This window comes from Magnolia sinica, chromosome 8, assembly GCF_029962835.1.
Source record: "Magnolia sinica isolate HGM2019 chromosome 8, MsV1, whole genome shotgun sequence".
Classification (NCBI taxonomy): Eukaryota; Viridiplantae; Streptophyta; class Magnoliopsida; order Magnoliales; family Magnoliaceae; genus Magnolia; species Magnolia sinica.
Genome location: NC_080580.1, coordinates 85,540,263 through 85,559,189, shown reverse-complemented (window position 1 = coordinate 85,559,189; position 18,927 = coordinate 85,540,263). Strand labels below are relative to the sequence as shown.

The 18,927-nt window shown below is 41.2% G+C and overlaps 1 protein-coding gene across 2 annotated transcripts; it reads left to right on the top strand.

Annotated features, from left to right (window-relative positions):
- Window positions 1-280: 280 nt before the first annotated feature.
- Window positions 281-18,637, top strand: LOC131253570 (mini-chromosome maintenance complex-binding protein). 2 transcript variants are annotated; one of them, XM_058254610.1, is made up of 14 exons: window positions 281-555; window positions 3,305-3,418; window positions 3,557-3,664; window positions 4,173-4,304; window positions 4,385-4,432; window positions 7,534-7,650; window positions 8,054-8,212; window positions 9,083-9,157; window positions 10,304-10,417; window positions 13,301-13,503; window positions 14,079-14,214; window positions 14,904-15,137; window positions 17,994-18,061; window positions 18,308-18,637. In XM_058254610.1, the coding sequence occupies exons 1-14, from the start codon at window positions 370-372 to the stop codon at window positions 18,420-18,422; spliced, it is 1,809 nt and encodes a 602-aa protein (XP_058110593.1). In that variant the 5' UTR covers window positions 281-369; the 3' UTR covers window positions 18,423-18,637. The 2 variants fall into 2 exon arrangements, with proteins under 2 accessions (XP_058110593.1, XP_058110592.1); XM_058254609.1 differs by having other exon boundaries at window positions 283-555; window positions 4,385-4,436; window positions 7,538-7,650.
- The last annotated feature ends 290 nt before the right edge of the window (window positions 18,638-18,927 follow it).

Genomic DNA, 18,927 nt, shown 5'->3' with positions numbered 1-18,927 from the left:
CCGGTGGGCGTTACTGAGGTAAACTTAATTTTTAGTCCATGATCTAAAATGGTCTAGTGGAGTGGAGGACTAGTTGACGTCAACACACCACTGAGGTCGGTGGTGTGTGGCACACCACGCAATCTGCTTCCGTCCGGACTACACGTGCTAATTTATCAAGTGCCGCCACACGCAAAGGCTCCAGGAATTGGCGCCAAAACGTTGGCGGGAAAGCCACGGGGCACCCACGTGGCACCCTTGCTATGGCGGGAAAACATCCTATTTTTTTCCGCGGGAAATCACTCCAATTCCACCACGTCTCCCTGCCCGGCCATCTCCCTGTTTCCTCCGTTCCCGCCAAAATCCTCATATCGGAGAGAGAAAGAGAAGATGGTGGGCCTCACCTTCGACTGCCTGGCCAATCCCCTGGGCGCCGTACGGCTGACATTCGAGAAAGCAGTGGCCGCTGCTGTATCTTCCGGCCTCGATCCCTCCATCACCTTCTCCAGCGGCGCTGACTGGGGTGCTCTCGACGTCTTCCGTAACTTCCTCTTCAACCAGGGCGGTCTCTCCCATGTAATCCCTCTCTCTCTCTCTCTCTAAAACCCTAGATTTCTAGGGTTTTCTCATCTTCTTTCATCATTTCCTCTCCCATATCACACGTTCTCGAGATCTGGGCCATTCATCTGGTAAGAGTGTGAGCATGCCTATCCATTCATTAGATAGGTTATACGTGTGATCTGAACGTGGGCCGTTGATTTTTTTTCCTAACCGTACGTTTTTCCTGTATAAGTGTGGCGTGCCTGATGAGTGGGCCAGGGCATGCTCGAGGTGTACCCTACCTGATGAATGGCACGGATCTCGTTCATGTATGTGCCCATTGTTTGGTATTCAGGGCCATTCGTTTCGTGGGCTGTCCAGGATTGGATGATCCTGGCCACAACAACCGTCAGTTGAGTGTGGACAGCTCTGTTTTTCTCAACAATCTATTTTTAGGCCACAAGTAGAAGGGCTAGGATTGTCTGATGGAGGTGATTTTTTGGGGCATGGCTCATCCATGGTAGGATGCAACAGATCAACGGTTTAGATTATGGGAAAATATATGGTAATTTTGGAGCAAAGGAACGGTCCAGATTCAACTGGCAATACTCAGGTCTAGATGGTTACAATAGTCTCCATTCTTCAAGCATTTGGGCTTTTCGTCTATTGCTCGTCCAGCTAGTGGCCCATCATACCAGCGGTCCAATCACCATCCATGTTTGCCACATGTACGATAAGGAACTGCATAGAATTTCTATGATGACAATTGCATTAAAGCATTTGCCATTGTAGCATTCGCATTGCAGTGTGTGAAACCAGGGCATTCTTCTAGTTGGAAATGATTAAAAAGAATTGACATGCGTGGGTCATCTGCTGAAAGGATTGATCTGATTTTCAGCCCATAGGGTAGTCACCAATATAGCACTAGCTCTTACAACAAGTAGCAATTGCTACCAGTACAGCTCTTACAGTACAACAATAGCAATCTTTCGATTTGGAGGACCTCACTAGCTCTGTCTGTTAGTACAACTCTTACTGTCAACAGTACTAACAAGCTAACTACCACTACAGCTTACTCTTTAAGTCCACCAATATCTCTGTTGGGGGCCTAGGCTTGTGGGCACTCTGTCTGTTTCAAATCAATCTCTTTATTTCTTCTTAGCCACTGTTGATTTCCTTGATTCGGGCACAGTGTCTTTGTTAAATTGTTGTCTCAGTCTGTGTCTCATCTCTGGTCCCGTGGTTTAGTAACCTTAGTCCAGATGCAATGTTGGGATCACCTGATGAACGGCCCATATCTTGCATAGACATGCCCCGTTAGCATGCGGGAGTATAGGATTTTTAGTCCCACCCTGATGAGCAGTTGTTGAAAGGGTAATAAACAGATATTTGGTAAACTACGTTGTGACTTTTTAACCGTTCGTTAATTGGCCTTGACACATTCACTGTACATGTGGCATGCATGTATGTCATGCCAGACACTGTCTGGATCATGGGCTGGACTCTGGATGAGCAGAACCTAAAATCACACTAATCAGATGCTTGTCACCATCCAATGAGTGGCTATCAAAAGGATGGCTAAAAAATAATTTTAACTGTCCAAATTCAAAGTAGCATGTGTATATATGTATGTATTGAAAGGCATGTTGCGCACAAACCTGAGACCTCACTGTCGAACCCAGTACTTTCTTTCCAAATCGAAAGACTGATATCAGATGGTCAAAATTGTTCAATCTTTGTGATTTTTGGGCTGCATTCATCTACCGTGGTCCATGGAACCCAGAATTTTGATGGTATGGATGAATGGATCTGTGTGCCATGTGTCAGGAGGATGAGTTGCTTTTTAGCAAATGGTGGAAAATGCACAAACTAGGCTTGCCCCAAATCAAATAATCTTTGGAGAAGTTCAGTAGTTTCATATTCAAAAAGTGATGCTGATGTTTCTATGAATGAAGCATATGTTCTAATTTACATTTGGTGCTTTTGCGATCGAATGATGTTGAATTATCTTGAATGGGATCTGATTAGTCTGGATCAATTGTTGACATTCATTGGGTGTCTGAATGTGTGTATGATGTGGCTTTGAAATCGAGTCAGTAAGGTGACTGGCAGGAGACAGTATTTTCAATGTGGGCCATTGTTGTATTCTCTTTAAATGTCCATTATGAGATACATGCGTGACACACTTGATAACCAGATTGGCCACGATTTCAGGCCAAGGCACAGTACACACACCTCATTTGCATATGAAGGGATGGTAGGCTTTGAAATCCTACTCTGTTAAGTATTCATTGCATTTCTCATCTGCTTTATAAGAACCAAGGAACATGAGAATCTATACGTGTTCTTGAATCAACCCCATTAGAGCTGTGGCAGACAGGTGAAATATCCTAGTCATCCATCAAAAGGATACCACAATGGAGATTCCCTATCCCAATAATGTGGTGGGTCCACTAGTCAGGTGGGCCATAATTAACTGGACAAATGTACGGTTGTGAAAAGATCAACTAGTTTTCTAACCGGTATTTCTAATACCAGGGCACACCCACTGAATGAACCACCTTTATCTTTGAGCAGCAACATCCACATGGTGGGGTCTACCTGATGGATGGCTTCACCTGTCTCGTACACACGCTGGCTTAGCAAATCTTTAGAAATGGTTATTTTGGCCACATTAAATATATGTGCTTCAGTTATTTTCTTGGAAATCGGGATGTGATCTTTTGTATTTTCTATGCAATTTCTGAACTCGAAGAAATCCATGCTTTTGACATGCCTCTCGTAGGTTCCAATCCTGGATCCAACAAATCTTCATTGGATTCAACCCAATACTTTGGTTCGATTCCGGGGAATGGTGCAAGACATGCTTGGCAATGAATTTTATGTTGGGGCATTCAAGGTAATTGTTTCATATGCATTGCCCTTTGTTTTAGTTGATGTTTTATTCCTTGTTCACATTCCTTGGCTGCACCACCATAGCTTTTGATTGTCCCATGATTGGATTTACAACGATCCTAGTAATGCTGGATATTTACAGGATGGTTCGACGTGGAGAACGAATAAATTCACTGATATTCCTTCGTATCCGATTGCTTCTTCATCTGAAATGCGAGTTTGGGAACGACGACTTCTATACTGCATTCCAGTAAGCTGTTATACTTTTTGTTAAACAGGAAAAGTTGAAATGCAGAAAGTAAGCCTCAATAGGCTGCTGCTACTCATTAACTGCACACATGGCAGGGATATAATTCAAATAGTCACTCTAGAGTGTTTAAATCATCAGCTTTAATTTGGAACGTGGCCCAAAAATCCAATTTAACAAACTATCACCATTAATTGGAAGGTCACAAAGAAAAATATCAATCATCCAAATTCAACAAACAAAAGCAAATGTTGGGATGGTCTAATTAGTGGCACTTTTGGGCCATGATCCATCCATGATGGGGCTGGGCAGTCCGATTGTTATGCATGTACGTCACATGTACAGTGGATGAGTTATGATACTGTACGAGTTATAATATGCGAATGCCATCCAGCAGGGGAAGATGAGCCCTGACTAATTTGAACAAGAGTTGGTACCTTTTTCATTGAAGGTGCCTATCATTTGCTTTCTGATTGAACTTTCTTGATTTATCAACAATTTTCCTCGCTAGGTCCCAGGGCAGAATTCATGGGTTGTGGAGCAGTCCCCTTCTGAAACCATGATAAAAAGATGCAGCAGTTCTTCATCCCAACATGGAGAAAAGCGCCCGAGAGATACAGCTACTGATCTTATGGAATTCGAAGTACTATTCAAATCATCTCCCTATAGTCAACACAATTGTTGCTATATCCTTTTCTTTTGCTGACATGTTGTCAATAACAGGTGTCGAATCATGAACTGATGGATCCTTCTTCATTCACCAAGAAGCAGGCAAGTTGATGAGAACTCTTGTAGTAACAGTTTGCTTTGAAAATTGAATAACTTAAAGAAATGCTCATGATTTTAAAAGATATTGCTTATATTAAAAACTCTGGAATGTTGGATCCTATGAAAATGACTCATTAAATCCTTTCGGTATAATCTCAATCCAATTCTTCCATCTTGTATAGTTGTCTAGTATGCAAGTATGTGTAGGAGTAGTTGTTCAATCGGAATCTTGGTTACGAGCCCAAGAAATTTCAAACAGAAGGAATCGTTGCAATCTAGCTGATCTAGTAAGACTATTGGATTTCAGTTTGTGGAAAAATCTCAATCCAATTCTTCCATCTTGTATCGCCCCCCCCTCTTGAAAGTTCCAGTGATTCTATAGGTACATCCCCCTCCCTAGTGTAATGCATTTAGAGGAGAGTGGGAACTAGGCTTAAACATAATGGATTCCTGTACATGTCACCTCCAATGAATCGTGGATTTTCTTTACTGCAGGGGTAATGTTAAAACTTCCTTGAGATACGTAAAATGAGAACAATACCAATAGATGGTGGTTGTAACTAACATACATTCTATGAATCATCTTTATTATCATCTCAATCTTTCTCCCAGCAAATTCAGGCTGGCTAGATTAGCAAAAGTTTTACAAGTGGCTGCCCACCGTACATCAACCTTCCTCCTTTACCTGGAATATAAGAATCGACCACGGCGAAGGCTCACATTGACACCAAAGCACCATCCCTCCTAGCATTGACCCCCAACCTAATTATTACATGCATGCCCCCAAATGGTGGGAAAGCCAGGTAGGGTCATGGAGGGGCAGTTGGCAGACAAACTATTGAGCATGAGGACATAGATGTGCCACCATCCGAACAAAAGTGGGAATGACATGCTCATGTGGTTGGGTGGGGGAATTGCAGGAGTCTATTGATACACTTTTATTGAAAACTCTCACATGCCAACATAATCATGCCAAAAACTGCACTTGAGCCTAACAATTGTGCATCTTTCGGAAAGGGAAATTTGCAAACAGTTAAACTCTCGAGCATGTAGGGGTCAAGCTGAGCCCAACCTGACTTCAAGAGAACCTGATCTGCAAACTGACCCGACTGGACTCAAATTCTAACCCGAGGTGCCCAACTAGAACCCAACCTGGATTCCTCTATACCCTAACCTGACCTTCCCAGCAAACCTGTTACTGTAAGACCTATGGAAACACGTATGGGTTTGGGGAAGGGATCCCCTGAATATTGGGTACCTGTCAGATACTTTATGAAATAAATCTTCAAAAGAAAGAAAAAAAGAAGAAGAGAGAAATGGGCGGAGTTTTGGAAAACAAAAAATATAAATTCTAGTCCTATCATCAGCTACGGGTTCAAATCTAAGAGAAATTCTAAATAATGTTTGCTGCCCTGAAATTTTCTTGTCTTTTCTTGTCTTTCTTGAATGATAAGGAGAGAAAAAAAAGAAAAGATAAGAAAAAAAACAACGATTGGCAACCCAACCGACCAACCCAAATGCATGTGATTATTCCCAATAACCCAACCCAGTTTCAAATCAGTATGCTTTTTCCAATCCTAATCCAACCCTAGGAACTTGATAATCTAAGGAGTTGGGTCAATCAGGTTTAGTTTGACCCTAACCCAAGTTGCAGCCCTACAAGCATGCCCGCTAGACAAGCTTGTGAATAATGCTATACAAGCTAGTTATTGCATTTGTGAGCATCACTTATTAGATGGGACACTCATTTCGTGATGACTTCAAAGACATCAAAGTGTCTCATGTATTCGAATTTCGAACTAAGGGTCAAAGGACCTAGTTAGCACCATTTTTTTCCATTTAGGATCCTGTGTGCATCTCATCCAATTCCATTTAGGGGGTTTTTGTTTTTTCATTTACTCGTGTATTTCCTTGCAAATGAGTAATGATTATTTACCTGTGTAAATGCAACGCTTGTCCCAAGGCTGACGTTGACATGGAGCTTGTTTGAAAAGCTTCCCATTTTTTTAAAATACAATCGTTCAGTTTCACATATAAACATTGTGGGCCCCACCATAACATATCTTATCCACACCGTCCATCCATTCTAACAGCTCATAGCTCATTTTACGACAAGAGCCCAGAAATGAGGCAAACTTGAAGCTCAAGTGGACCACACCCAAAAAAATGGTGTGAATTGAACACCTAACGTTGAAAACTTCTTCGGGGCCACAAAGGCTTTGTATCAAGCTGATATTTGTGTATACCCTTCATACATGTCAATGTAATCTAATGAACAGGTTAGATGATAGATGCACATATCTGTGGGCCCTAGGAAGGTTTAAACTTTGAATGATGGGTGTCATTAACCCCCTATTTCCTGTGGTGTGGTCCACTTGATCTTCCAATCTGTCTTATTTTTTGGCTCATGCCCTAAAATGAGACGGTAAAACAGATGGATTGTGTGGATCACACACGCATTACCGTGGGACCCACGGACTTCAACGCTTTCCAATCCCTCTTGATTTCATGCTTTTTGGACATTGTTTTCAAGATGTAATTACATATTTACCTTACCCTCAAACATACACCCTTCAAAATTAATTATTAGTTATTTACCTGCATTTACAGGTGTAATTGAAAAAACAAACACCCCCTTAGTAAATGTCAACCTACAAACCCCTGATTGTGGTACTTAGGTGTAGGATCTGGAACATCCAATTAGATGACCCGCTCTTGTATGACCCAAAGCCCAAAAATTGTCCCAGGTGGGAGATAATAACCATCCAATCCATCACTCACAACCGAACAGTTCAGAAAGTCTATGGATGCATTCTGGTAAGAAGTTTATGGATAAAATGGTGAGAAACAGCTGATATCTGCACCTTTTGATTATTAACCCCATCTATAAGGTTGGCCTATTTGTGGGTCTGTTCTAATAGATGAACATATTTGTCAATGTTAGCAGCTGCAGGGTTGATACCATTTACTAAATGCTTTTCAATGCACTCTGAATCTGGCCCCTTTTCTTTAGTTTAATCTCTCCATTTAGCACTTTTGAATCCTTGATTCAATGATACTGAGGAACTGTTCCCTCCTTTTCCCTTTTTTTTTTTTTTTTCCAGCGAGAAGATGCACTCCCTTCCCAGTCATTTCAGACAACACAAGAATCAGTTTGGGATACCTGTTCTGAACCATCGGTGCCTGAATTTGATAGGAATTCCCTTCCATGTTTAGTTAAGGTACAAACTGGACTTTCTTTTAGCATGCAATGGCTTCCTCCTGCCTTCACAACTACATTGGTTTATCAGGGTGCATTTGGATGCTCAATTTAACTGAATTTCAATTTATTTTGGTTGTTGTAGAGGAAATGACCAAAGTGGGGCTAGCCCATTTTAGGTCATGATAACTTCAATCACATGTTTAAAGTTAGACTTAAACAATTCTAATGTGATTCATGGCCGAGTCCATTGTGAACGGAGTGGAACTAGTCCCACTTTGCTCATTTACTCTTTATTGAAAGTCTTAAGACCATTGTGGCCAACTTCATATCTTCCATCCAAAGACATGGATTTTGTATTTTTTATTTTTTAATTTTTTTAATTATTTTTTTTAAATAATTTAATGGCAAACTGTGTTCTACAGATATATGATACACCGGAGGCTGATTTGAAGCTGAACGACGTCTTTGAGTTTATCGGTGTTTTTACTTTTGATCCAGAGCTTGCCGTTCATAAGGATAATTCAGATGAGTTCTCGAATGGCCTTTGTGATGATGCGCTGGTTCATCTGCCTCCTAGTAAGGTGTGTAATGTTGTTTTCCATCTTAAGAATATTAGAAGTACCTTACATACAATTGTTGGATGAGCTGTGAAGCCGCTGCCCTTTGCTTATTTTGGTTACTTTTTGCATGTGAGCTTTTTTCTGTTAGTTATAACTAATATGGTGGGAAATGAACCCAAGCTTTCCAATGCACCTATACATGCATGGTTTGTGTTCATATTCCCACACATCATGTGTGCGTCTATGTGAAATTAAACTTTTTTTTTTTTTGTGAGGGGCTATCTGAATGTGACTTCATGCTTACCTGTAAGGAAAAGTGATTTGTTTGTTCATTCTCATTCTAACTCATTATCATAAGCTTTCTAATCTTGTGCACACTTCTCCACAAACACCCCTAGATGTGGTCACATGTACAACTTAATGTGCTTGGAACTCTAGTATGTGAATCATGTGTGCCCCACTGCCTGGATGTACCTGGCTGAAGCTTGTCGGGTGGTGACTCATGCACATAGATCGTGGCTGGTGGCAGCCTTTTTTAATCCATCAATTGTTTCTGTGCTTATGGCTCACCCGATAAGTTGACTAGCCTCATTTTTCAGTCAGGTCATCAACATGACTGGGCCCTTCGGATGCATTGCCCTGTTTGTCCCAAAAGTCTCATTTTTCAGTCAGGTCGTGACTGGGCCCTCCTGATGCATTACCCTGTTTGTCCCAAAAGATGATTGGTTTGCGCATGTGGCTGCATGTAGAAGTGTTCATGGTCTTTCGAATTCTTGAGATATGTCATCTCTCTCTCTCTCTCTCTCTCTCTCTCTCTCTCTCTCTCTTGCTCTTTTTTTTTTCCGAAGCACCTTGATGTCTCAAGATACTTTCAAAATGATGATATTGCAGGTTCCACGCCTCCACTGTTTAGTACACCGGAAGCTGTCAGTTCAGGACTTCCTTCTTAGTCCCCGTGTGATTGAGGTGATTATTTTTACCTTTAAATCTCTTATTTCTTGTTTTATCCAATCCAATCAAACCTGGAAATATGATTTTTTTTTTTTTTTTTTAAATATCTGCTGAATGTTGTGGAGTCGCAGCAATTCATGTCTACTCTACGTACTTCAAGTAATCATATAGTTGAAATTTTGGATTTGTGAGTGATTATTCGATCTTTGACCTGAAGATACACATAGCTTGATCATTATTTTCCACCAATGAGGCACAGGGTTCACTAGCCAGACTATTGAGCTGGTGGGACCCATCTTGATTCATGACCTAAAAACTTCCCAGATGCCATTCTTTGTGCATTTTCTGTTGAATGTTGCTGTGTTTTGTAACTGCTTATTCGCAGGTCTTCAAAGGTCCAGGATTCTCCCATTTGAGGAGACTTATGTACAAAGTCCACCTGTGGGATCCATCAGATCAACAATTTGATCACCCAACTGCTGAAATTGGGTGCCTTTAATCTATGCTGAACAGGAATTTTTGATAGGATCGACACCCTGTTTGATTCGATCGAGAAATTTCGGATTTTCCCCAATTGCTTGCTGGACTGTTTTTGGCCCTGTTTGATTCTATCAGAGGAGGCTTTGATCCTATCGACAGGCCATCGATGGTTGTCGATCCCATTGAAGGTCCTATCAACAGTTTGTGCAACTTCTGCATAAGTGTGCAGTTTTGTTTCTAATTCTGGATCCGGGTTATATAAACGAGTGTATATGGGATTAGGGTAAGACAAGGTGATTAGAAACTCGCTATGGTTTGGAGGAAGGGGATCTAGGGTTTGCAAGTAAGTTGATTCCATGTCTTGCATTTTCGTTTTCATAGTGGATTGCTTGTCGCTTTGTGCCGTGGTTTTTTTCCTGCAAGGGTTTTTGCTTGTAAATCGCTGTGTTCTCTGTGCTTGCCCCAAATTTCTATGTCCGTGCTTGTTTGATTCACATCTGGGTCTCGTCTGGGTGACGCTTCTGCGCCCAACAACTACTTTGGGCCCCACTTATACAATCCGGGGACCTGAGATTATATATCCTCCTGTCGAGGATCATATATTCCTAGTAATAAGTTGCTGCTATTCTATTATTATTTATTTATTGCTGATACCACTGCCTTTGTTGACTGAGTCTACAGCCAGTGCCTAGTTCGGTCAGAGGTATCCGAGAAGCACTGCTAAGACATCTCACAGCTGTTCTTGGGAATGACGGCGTTGCGGCTCAATGCATGCTTTTGCATCTTCTGTCAAGGGTAATTTTCTTTCCTTGGTCATAGTTTTGTGTTTTTCATACAGTGCTGGAACACTGAAACTCATGACGGCTTTTCCATGGTATGGGCCTCTTTGGACTTCACCAGGGTTATCTTTAGTTTCTGTAATAATGGAAAACCAACATTATCTGCTTTGTTATCCTTTCGTCAATTGACACAGATCGATTCACGTAAATCCACCTACACTTTGCCTCAATGGTAGACGTTTCAATATTGAGGTCCCAGGTTCAAGCCCATACTTGCCTGTAAGAAAAATCCTCCTATGCCAAATGTAAAAAACACATTTCTTTTCTGCTTTGAAATCCCAATTGAAAACAAATGTACCCATGTTTCCCTTCTGCATTGAGGGAGGGATGATGACATCTGCCCATCACGGAGTTCTTCGAAGTGCCCGGGGTGGCGATGGGTTGGGCTCTGGTCTGATCATGGCAGTCCAAGCCTGACCTATTTGCTAATGGGCCCAAAATCCCCAAGCCTGATCCATGAGCCAAGCTTGGCTGACCTGATCCAGGAAGAAAACAAAGCATTGGGAAGGCGCAACCCAAGTCTCTTTTCAGTCTATCAACAATTCTCCACCACTAGCAAGCATGCACTTGGTATGCAAAACCTTTTTGCTGCGTATAAATAAAATATGTAGGCTGGTTGGGTTGGGCCGGGGTTTGCTGAGGCCAGTCCAAATGCTCAAGTGGGCCACATTTTCTGACCAAGATTGACCTGAAACCTGATAAAACTCAGACAGAGACCCACTTTTAGGTGGGTTGGGTTGGTTTGGTGCAGCGCAACTTGGATAATTGTCAACATTAAACAAACAACTAGATGCTTTGAGATCCAATGTTTAAAAACTCTTAAACTCAACTGGAATAAGGTTTGTCAAATTGAAAAACTTGGTCAAGCTTTTTCTTTCCTGATTTTTTGGTAATATTTAATCTTTAAAGCATGATAGCTTCCAAACATTGTAGTGTCCTAGTCATCTAGTTTTGTTGAGTTTAATGGAGTTGTTTGCATACTCATGTTCACTCGCTACTGCTTTTGGCCTATTCCCATGTAGGTGGTGGCCCACCAAATCAATAGTCCTTGAGATCTGTATGCTAGCCATGTGTGTGACGAAGAATTGCATAGTGCTTCTATGGAGCTGCATGATAGTGTTTCTCCTCTATACTAATACCATGAAAACCCACATGATCTCAAAATGACTAATAACTAGCCTCATGGAAATATGCGATAGTCCCTAGTGGTGCTACCTTTCGTTTGGGTATTTTATGGTGTCTTGCAGTATTGGTATTGGTTTTTTAAGAGAAATGATATGATACCAATACTCCCATGCATGTAAGGGCCTGTTTGATTTTCCGGCTCAAATGTAATTACCATGTAAATGGGTAATAATTATTTATCTAGGTAATTACCACATCTTTCCCAATGCAGATGTGACAACTTACTTTTTTAACACTTTAATCAAGAAATTTATAACATCAATGCGGGGCCCATCGTGATGCATGTTACTTATCCACACCACTCATTTGTTATGCCAGCCGAATTTATGGCATGAGCAAAAAAATGAGGCAGATCCAAAGGTCAAGTGGACCACACCACAAGAAACAACGGGAATATGAGCAAAAAAATGAGGCAGATCCAAAGGTCAAGTGGACCACACCACAAGAAACAACGGGAATGGAATGCCTACCATAAAATCTTCTTAGGGCCCTTAAAAGTTTTGGATCAAGCTGATATTTGTGTTTTCCTCTTACCCATGCCTGTGTGACCCTATGAACGGGTTAGATGATGGAAAAACCTCAATGTGGGCCCAGTGAAGAAAATAACTTTCAATGGTGGACGAATTAGGGCCACTGTTTCCTTTAGTGTGGGCCATTTAAGTGTTGGATCTGCTTCATTTTTCGGTTCATGTTCCAAAATGTTCTAATAAAATAGATGGACGGTGTGGATATATCATATACATTACAGTGGGGTCCACATATTTAAGTCAACACATTTGTTTCGATTTTCGAGGTGGAATTACTCTCATATTTTCAAACATGGTGAAAAAGTAATAATTACTTGTTTACCCTGATTTACATGTATCATGGAAAATCAAACAGGCGTTAAAATTATTTGGGCTTCCTGATTTAGATTCGCACTTCGATAGTTGAATGGAGGTATCTTTTAGATTTTCTCTACACTGGTACCAGACAAAGTGGGGCCAACATGGTGTCTACATGACATCCAACCTGTCCATCAGATGTGTGATCGCAATTTACCAACATACATACAATTCAGCCCCAATCCAAACTCAGGTGGGCCACAGCAAAGGGAAAAAGTTGAGAGTGGACGACTACGATTGATTTGAAAAGGGTCCGACTGTGTAGTTTATCTGTAATATGGGCCATATTTCAACCCCTTCATCTGGCCTGGATGAAGGGTCAGGCCCAAAATAGGCTGTTTTGCAACTCCGACAGGCCCAGTTCAAATCAAGGGTGGGGGTTCCCTTCCATCTTGTTCCCTGTGATGTGGCCCACCTGAGTGTTGGATCAGGCTGCAATTTGATACATGAGGCTAAAATGATGTCACACTTCTGATGAAAGTGTTGGATGTCCCACATCATCATGTGGGCTCCACATCTCCCTGGTACCTTACAGTGCTACCAGTACCACTGAAGCATATCTCATTTCTCTGTGTTTTGCGAGTCCATATTTACCGGCACAGTGATTGATGTGCTGAACCTACCATGTCTCTCGGGTTATAGTAAAAAAGCATGCTCTTTGAAACCCAAAAAGGAATTGGGTATAAGCAAATCAGCATGGGTCAGTGTAGATGTCTCTGTTTTGATTTTTGCCCCCAAAATCTAGCTGTTATATTGGAAGTTGTGTTCAGGTGCATGCTAGAGTGGAAGCTCTTGCAGTGGGGAAGCTATCACTAAACTTGACGGGTTTAAGCAGCGAGGCCATTTCTATTTTTGGAAATCAGATCAGCCTTGCAATCCAGAGCCTTCTGCCGTTCACACAATCTATACTTCTCACGGTGGAATATCTCAACACTGCAGCACTCGGGCCTAAAAAAGATTACAAATCAAATAGGTAAATAGAATTCATCCTAGTGACTTTGGAAGTAATAACCCTTTCCCATGTTAGAGATTTATTTTAAAATGCTGATTGTGTTTTGTTGAGTATGTATGGCTCATTTCTATGATGTGTCCACATAAAATTTAAGGCCTCTTGAGAGAGTGAAAATTTGAGTCCTACTCATCAATGTAATTTGTGTGCAAGATCTTAAGAGTCATGGTCCGAAATTTGGGCTGGCCCAGACATTGGGTGGAGTGTGGACCACATGGGTGCTGGAAAATAGATTGATGAGAAGAAAATGGCCAAACTAATGTTCATGTGCCTTGCCTGATGATTGGACTGTGCCTTGCCTGATGATTGGACCGGACTACTTTTGGTATGCGGCACACAACGAGGCCTACCAGATGAATGCCCAGGCCTGGTGTGCACGTGTGTTTGGCAGGACTGGAAATCATGCTCTTATGAGTAGCTAACTAGTGCACTTCCTCAGAGTCTTATTTTAAGAAAACGTGTATTTATTTATAATTATTTTGGACTGGTATATTGATGTGACATGTTCTTACTCTGATGGGATGGCTGTTTTTTCACAGGCTGCTTACAGGAGTTCTGCAGCTAGCCCAGGGGACCCACCTAATCATTGATGAGACCCAGTTGCAGTCAGGCACTCTCAATGCCACTGGAGTTGCAAATGCGCAGTTACTTAAGAATCTCATGGAGTCTCAAAAGGTAAATCCAGCTGCCTTGCTGTTTCACTTCAGCAAATGTCTATGGGCTTGGTGGAGATCGGATTGAGGCAATACTAGAAGAAGAGTTCTGAGAGTCATGATGTATCAGGATCAGGAAACATGGTAGCCTGATGTGCCAGTGCATACAAGTGGGGCCCATACAGGGATCTGGATCTGACTGGCTTCAAGGATAGGGTACCCCAAAAAATACTCAGAAAATCCTAAGAATGGACAGTAGAAAAATACAAAAAATGTTCTGGAAATGAAAACCCATACATTTGATCTCTAGGATTCTTCCAATCTAGACTTTTGGGGTATGCTCTATCCAGGCGGAGCCCGTCAGATCATATTGGTCTAATTTGCTCAGCCATGGCCTGTTTGTACAACAGGACCTGATACTACCTATATTAGAGAAGTAAATATTTTGTTATCTGTGCTACTTCCTATTGGGGTTGAAGGATAGTTTCTTCACTTTACAACATAGATTTTCCATAGCCAAGGACCACATCCCTCTCACGATCTAAATCAACACAAGAATTTTATCCTATGGGCAGGATCAACGCATGCATGACTAGATCTCAGATGCCTTGTGTGTGTGTGTGTGTGAGAGAGAGAGAGAGAGAGAGAGAGAGAAAGAGAGAGAAAGAGAGAGAGAAAGAACCTTGTATTTATTCCATCCGTTTATTTCAGGTGGATTACGAGTTTCAGTTCTATAAAATGGAAATGGCTGCCGATGTCCAAGTACTAATCCTTTCTGAAGGAAAGTCCAATATCTTGCCAGCCGACTTGGTGTTGCCTTTCCGTCCAGCTGCTGTCTCTTCCACCATAAATGCAACTACCACTGCTGAAGAATTGGAATCATGGAGATGGTACTTAGCTGCACTAAGATCCCTTCCACATACTATTGAAGCGGAAATGCAGAAGGTAGGCTATATCTATTATCCTTTTCTCAAAAAAGAAAATAGATTTTTTTTTTTTTAAATTTTTTTTTTTTTAAAATTTTCGTTTTAATGCTTTTAGCAGTTTTGAAAATGATTGGTAGTCCATGAGACTCTAGTCATGACCTTGTTCTCAAAACACACACACACACACACACACACACAAAAGAACTTGCAGCATTTATCCTTCCTGAAATATTTTTTAATAGATTTTTTAAATGCTTCTAGTAGTTTCAAAACAAATTCATAAGCTTAGAGGACCTGAAATATGAAATGATTGGTAGTCCATGAGAACTCTTAAGTCATGACCTTGCCATTGGTGGAAGGCATGGGACCCACCTGAAAAGTAGTGGGACACTCCATGTTTTCTTTAGCTTCCTCATTTCTACAGCCAATCAGAAGGGGGGTATAAAAGGTGAAGACTTGCAAGCCTACTTAAACCGATCTTCAGAGCTTCAACTACACTGTCTGCTATGAGGGCATGGTTGATTTACCCTCTTTCCTTTTTGAGCTAATATGTGATAGTAAACAGCAAAAGCAAACAATTATGATTAGGGGTGCTACCTGGAGGGGTTGGGTCAACCCGAGTCCGACCTGACCTTAAGAAGACCCAACCTGAAGTCCAACCTAATACATGTGATTATCACCAACCCTAATTTCCTCAAACTGAATCCAACCCCATTTTAAATTGAGTTGGTGTTTTCCAACTCGTACCTGACCTAAGGACATTGACAATTGACCCAACCCGACCTGACCAGAACTTGGGCTGGGTCGGTCGGGTTTGGGAGTTGCAGCCCTAACTTGGATTGAAAATTAATGAAGGTTTGCAATCTACCAAGGGTGGTGATGATTTTGTGAATAAATAAGGTGTATTTGTATGAGGCTGCAAATATGCAATCAAAACAGACTACATGGATATTGGGATGGTGAGAAGAAGATGCAAGGAAGACCTATAATGAGTCAATGACTTGGATTGAGGTGGTGAGAAAGGATATGTGGGCTTTACATAGGTTTGATTGGCCAAACAAGATTCATGAAGTCGACCCCAAAAGACTTGGATAATGATATGATGATGGCGGCAGCAGTGGCGGCATGGATTATGAAAGGTTTAGGATATTGAGAGCTACCACTTTTTTATGTTAGTGTTGGAACGTATGGCCATCAATGGCCTCCACTTTTTTATGTTAGTGTTCGAACGTGTGGCCATCAATGGCCTCATTCCATAACGGGTGAAATTTTCTCCTCTCGTAGCATATGTATTGAATGCACAAAAACTCTAGTAGCGGACAGATTTCAAAAAAGGCTATGATTTCACCATCTATAAAAGAGGAAATCCATGGCAAACACAACAAAATGTCTTATGAGAAAACAGGGAGATATTACTCGTTTTTGTGTGTAAACTTTTTACTGGCGATCTGTCTTCAAACGACTGTGCAATCGTTTCTCCATGATCTGCATTAGTATAAGAGCTTAGGAAGATCAACGCTCCGTTGCTATTTGACCTTACGACAATCGGGCCTCCCGTTGGGAGAGGATTCGAACTAGTGATCACAAGGAGGAGAGTTAATTTGTTAGACTTAACCTGATTGTGAATGAGATCTCAATCTCGACCATTAATCATACTTTTTGATGTACGGTTAAATTCATCATGGAAAATGGGAGCACAGATTTCTAGACACAGTTCATCAAGCCCAGGCCCGTAAGATCGGGCCTATTGTAGTAAAGGCTAAATTCCACCCTGAGTTGGTGTTTGAGATGTAGTTCGTCAAGTCCAGGCCCATCAGATTGAGCCCAACTCAGTTCATTTCAATTTTTCCTCCAGTTTTTTTGGAAATGGCATCAAGAGTTGTGAATATTGAGTTGAGCAAGACTCATCGACTTAACGGTAGGAATTTTACAATGTCGAAAATGAGAATCAAACATCCCTTTCCAAGATAAGGTTGATTATGTCCTTGACTCAATCTGATGGGCCTGGTTGAGAATCAAACATCCTTTTCCGAGACGCCACATAGCAGAACATGGTCCAAGAGACGATATATGTTGTCTCGGAATCTTTGCTTGCCGGCAAGATGATTCAGATGCCTGGTAGATCGATTCAGTCTCATCCAGGCATATTGCAAAGTCAAAGGAGTATTTTGTTGACATGAAGGAGATAAGAATCAGCAATCATTACATGTATATGGGAAACAATACATATAGCGATGTAGCAGGCATCAGAAATGTAAGGGACTTGTCCCATGTGAAATGAATCTACTCCTAACTAATGTCTTGTATGCTCCGACTATGTGACAAAATCTGATTTCAGTGTCCTGACTTGATGAAAATAGTTATGAAGTCCATTTCAGATCATGGAAGGTATTTGTGGGAAAACATGGGAGAATTTTGTTTCAAGGAACCAAGGTTGATTGGTTGTATTGTTTTAAACAAAGCTTCTGAAAGTAAAATTGCTTCTTCATTTATTTATATTGATGATCCTGTTAATTATAATTGTTTTAGTGTGTAAGTGCTAAATGTTTATGAATAATTTATTTGGCACAATCTATTTTCTACGTCTAATTGTGGTTTAATACCTAAATTAAGCATAAATTTGTAACTTGTGAACCTTGTTTATCAGGAAAAATGCCTAGTAGTAGCTTTTCTACTAGCTACTACACTCATATGCATCTATTTTCCACATTGATACTGTAATTTTTTTTTTCTCTGCGTGAAAAAAGAAAAAAGAAGAAGATCAGCTATGAGAATACATATCAACAGTTGATTAGTGGGTTTTACTCAAGAAACTGTTGATTTCAGAATACACAGTCGGAACCTGATCGATATATATGCTGATATTTTGTTGCAGACGATAGAAGATGACATGGTTGCAGCTAGACGAGTTGATCGGAGATTGGGTAGCGAGGACTTCAGCAGGTAGGTCTCTATCTAAACGCTTCACCTGACTGATTGAAACACTCCTACTTTCGGTACATGGTTATGCTCTCCTATGTACCAAAAGCAGAAAATGAAGTGTATTGATCAATTCAATTGGAGGGCAGAGACATTGGTTTTTACTTCTTTTTTCTACGTCCCAGGTTTTGTAGATTTGATTGTTTGTTGTGATTGTCTTAAATGGACCATTGATTTTGATTGAGTGGGCCATTGATTGCATTGTTTCAGGTGGCTGACGATGGCCCGGCTAATGTCTGCGAGTTTTGGCGAAACGAGCCTGTCAATGGAGCATTGGCAAATGGTCAAGGAATTGGAGAGGCTGAGAAAGGAGAGGCTCAAATGAGAATGTTGGGAAGAGCATATGGGCGTGGCTGTCCAATGCTGTAAATGCTGATCGCGACCGTCAAGTCAGATTTGGGGTGTCCAGAGGGGAATTTTATGGTTTGGATACATATGCATGAAATGTCTTTGGTTATGGCCGTCCATTTTTTTTAATGTTTTGAAGAAATGTGTATATTGTCTTTACTTTTGGAAAGGTATAGAGCCTTTTGTGCCCCAGCTGACAATCTAACGGCTAGGATTGTCTGATTAATGTGGCTGTCATAATCATTGACCTGACAGTCCCACGAAGATGATAAGATCCTCACCATCGAATATCTGGTCATGTTATAATATACATGTGTTGCATCAGGATTTTACAAAACTTGTATGGTTTGGGGCCTCGCCCCATCCACGGTGAGGCCCACAATTTGGATGGTTTCGATTGGCATACATGAATGCCTGATGCAGTCCCGATGTATCACTTCCGCATAAGTGGGGCCCATGGTTTGTTGATCCAAGCCGTTGAC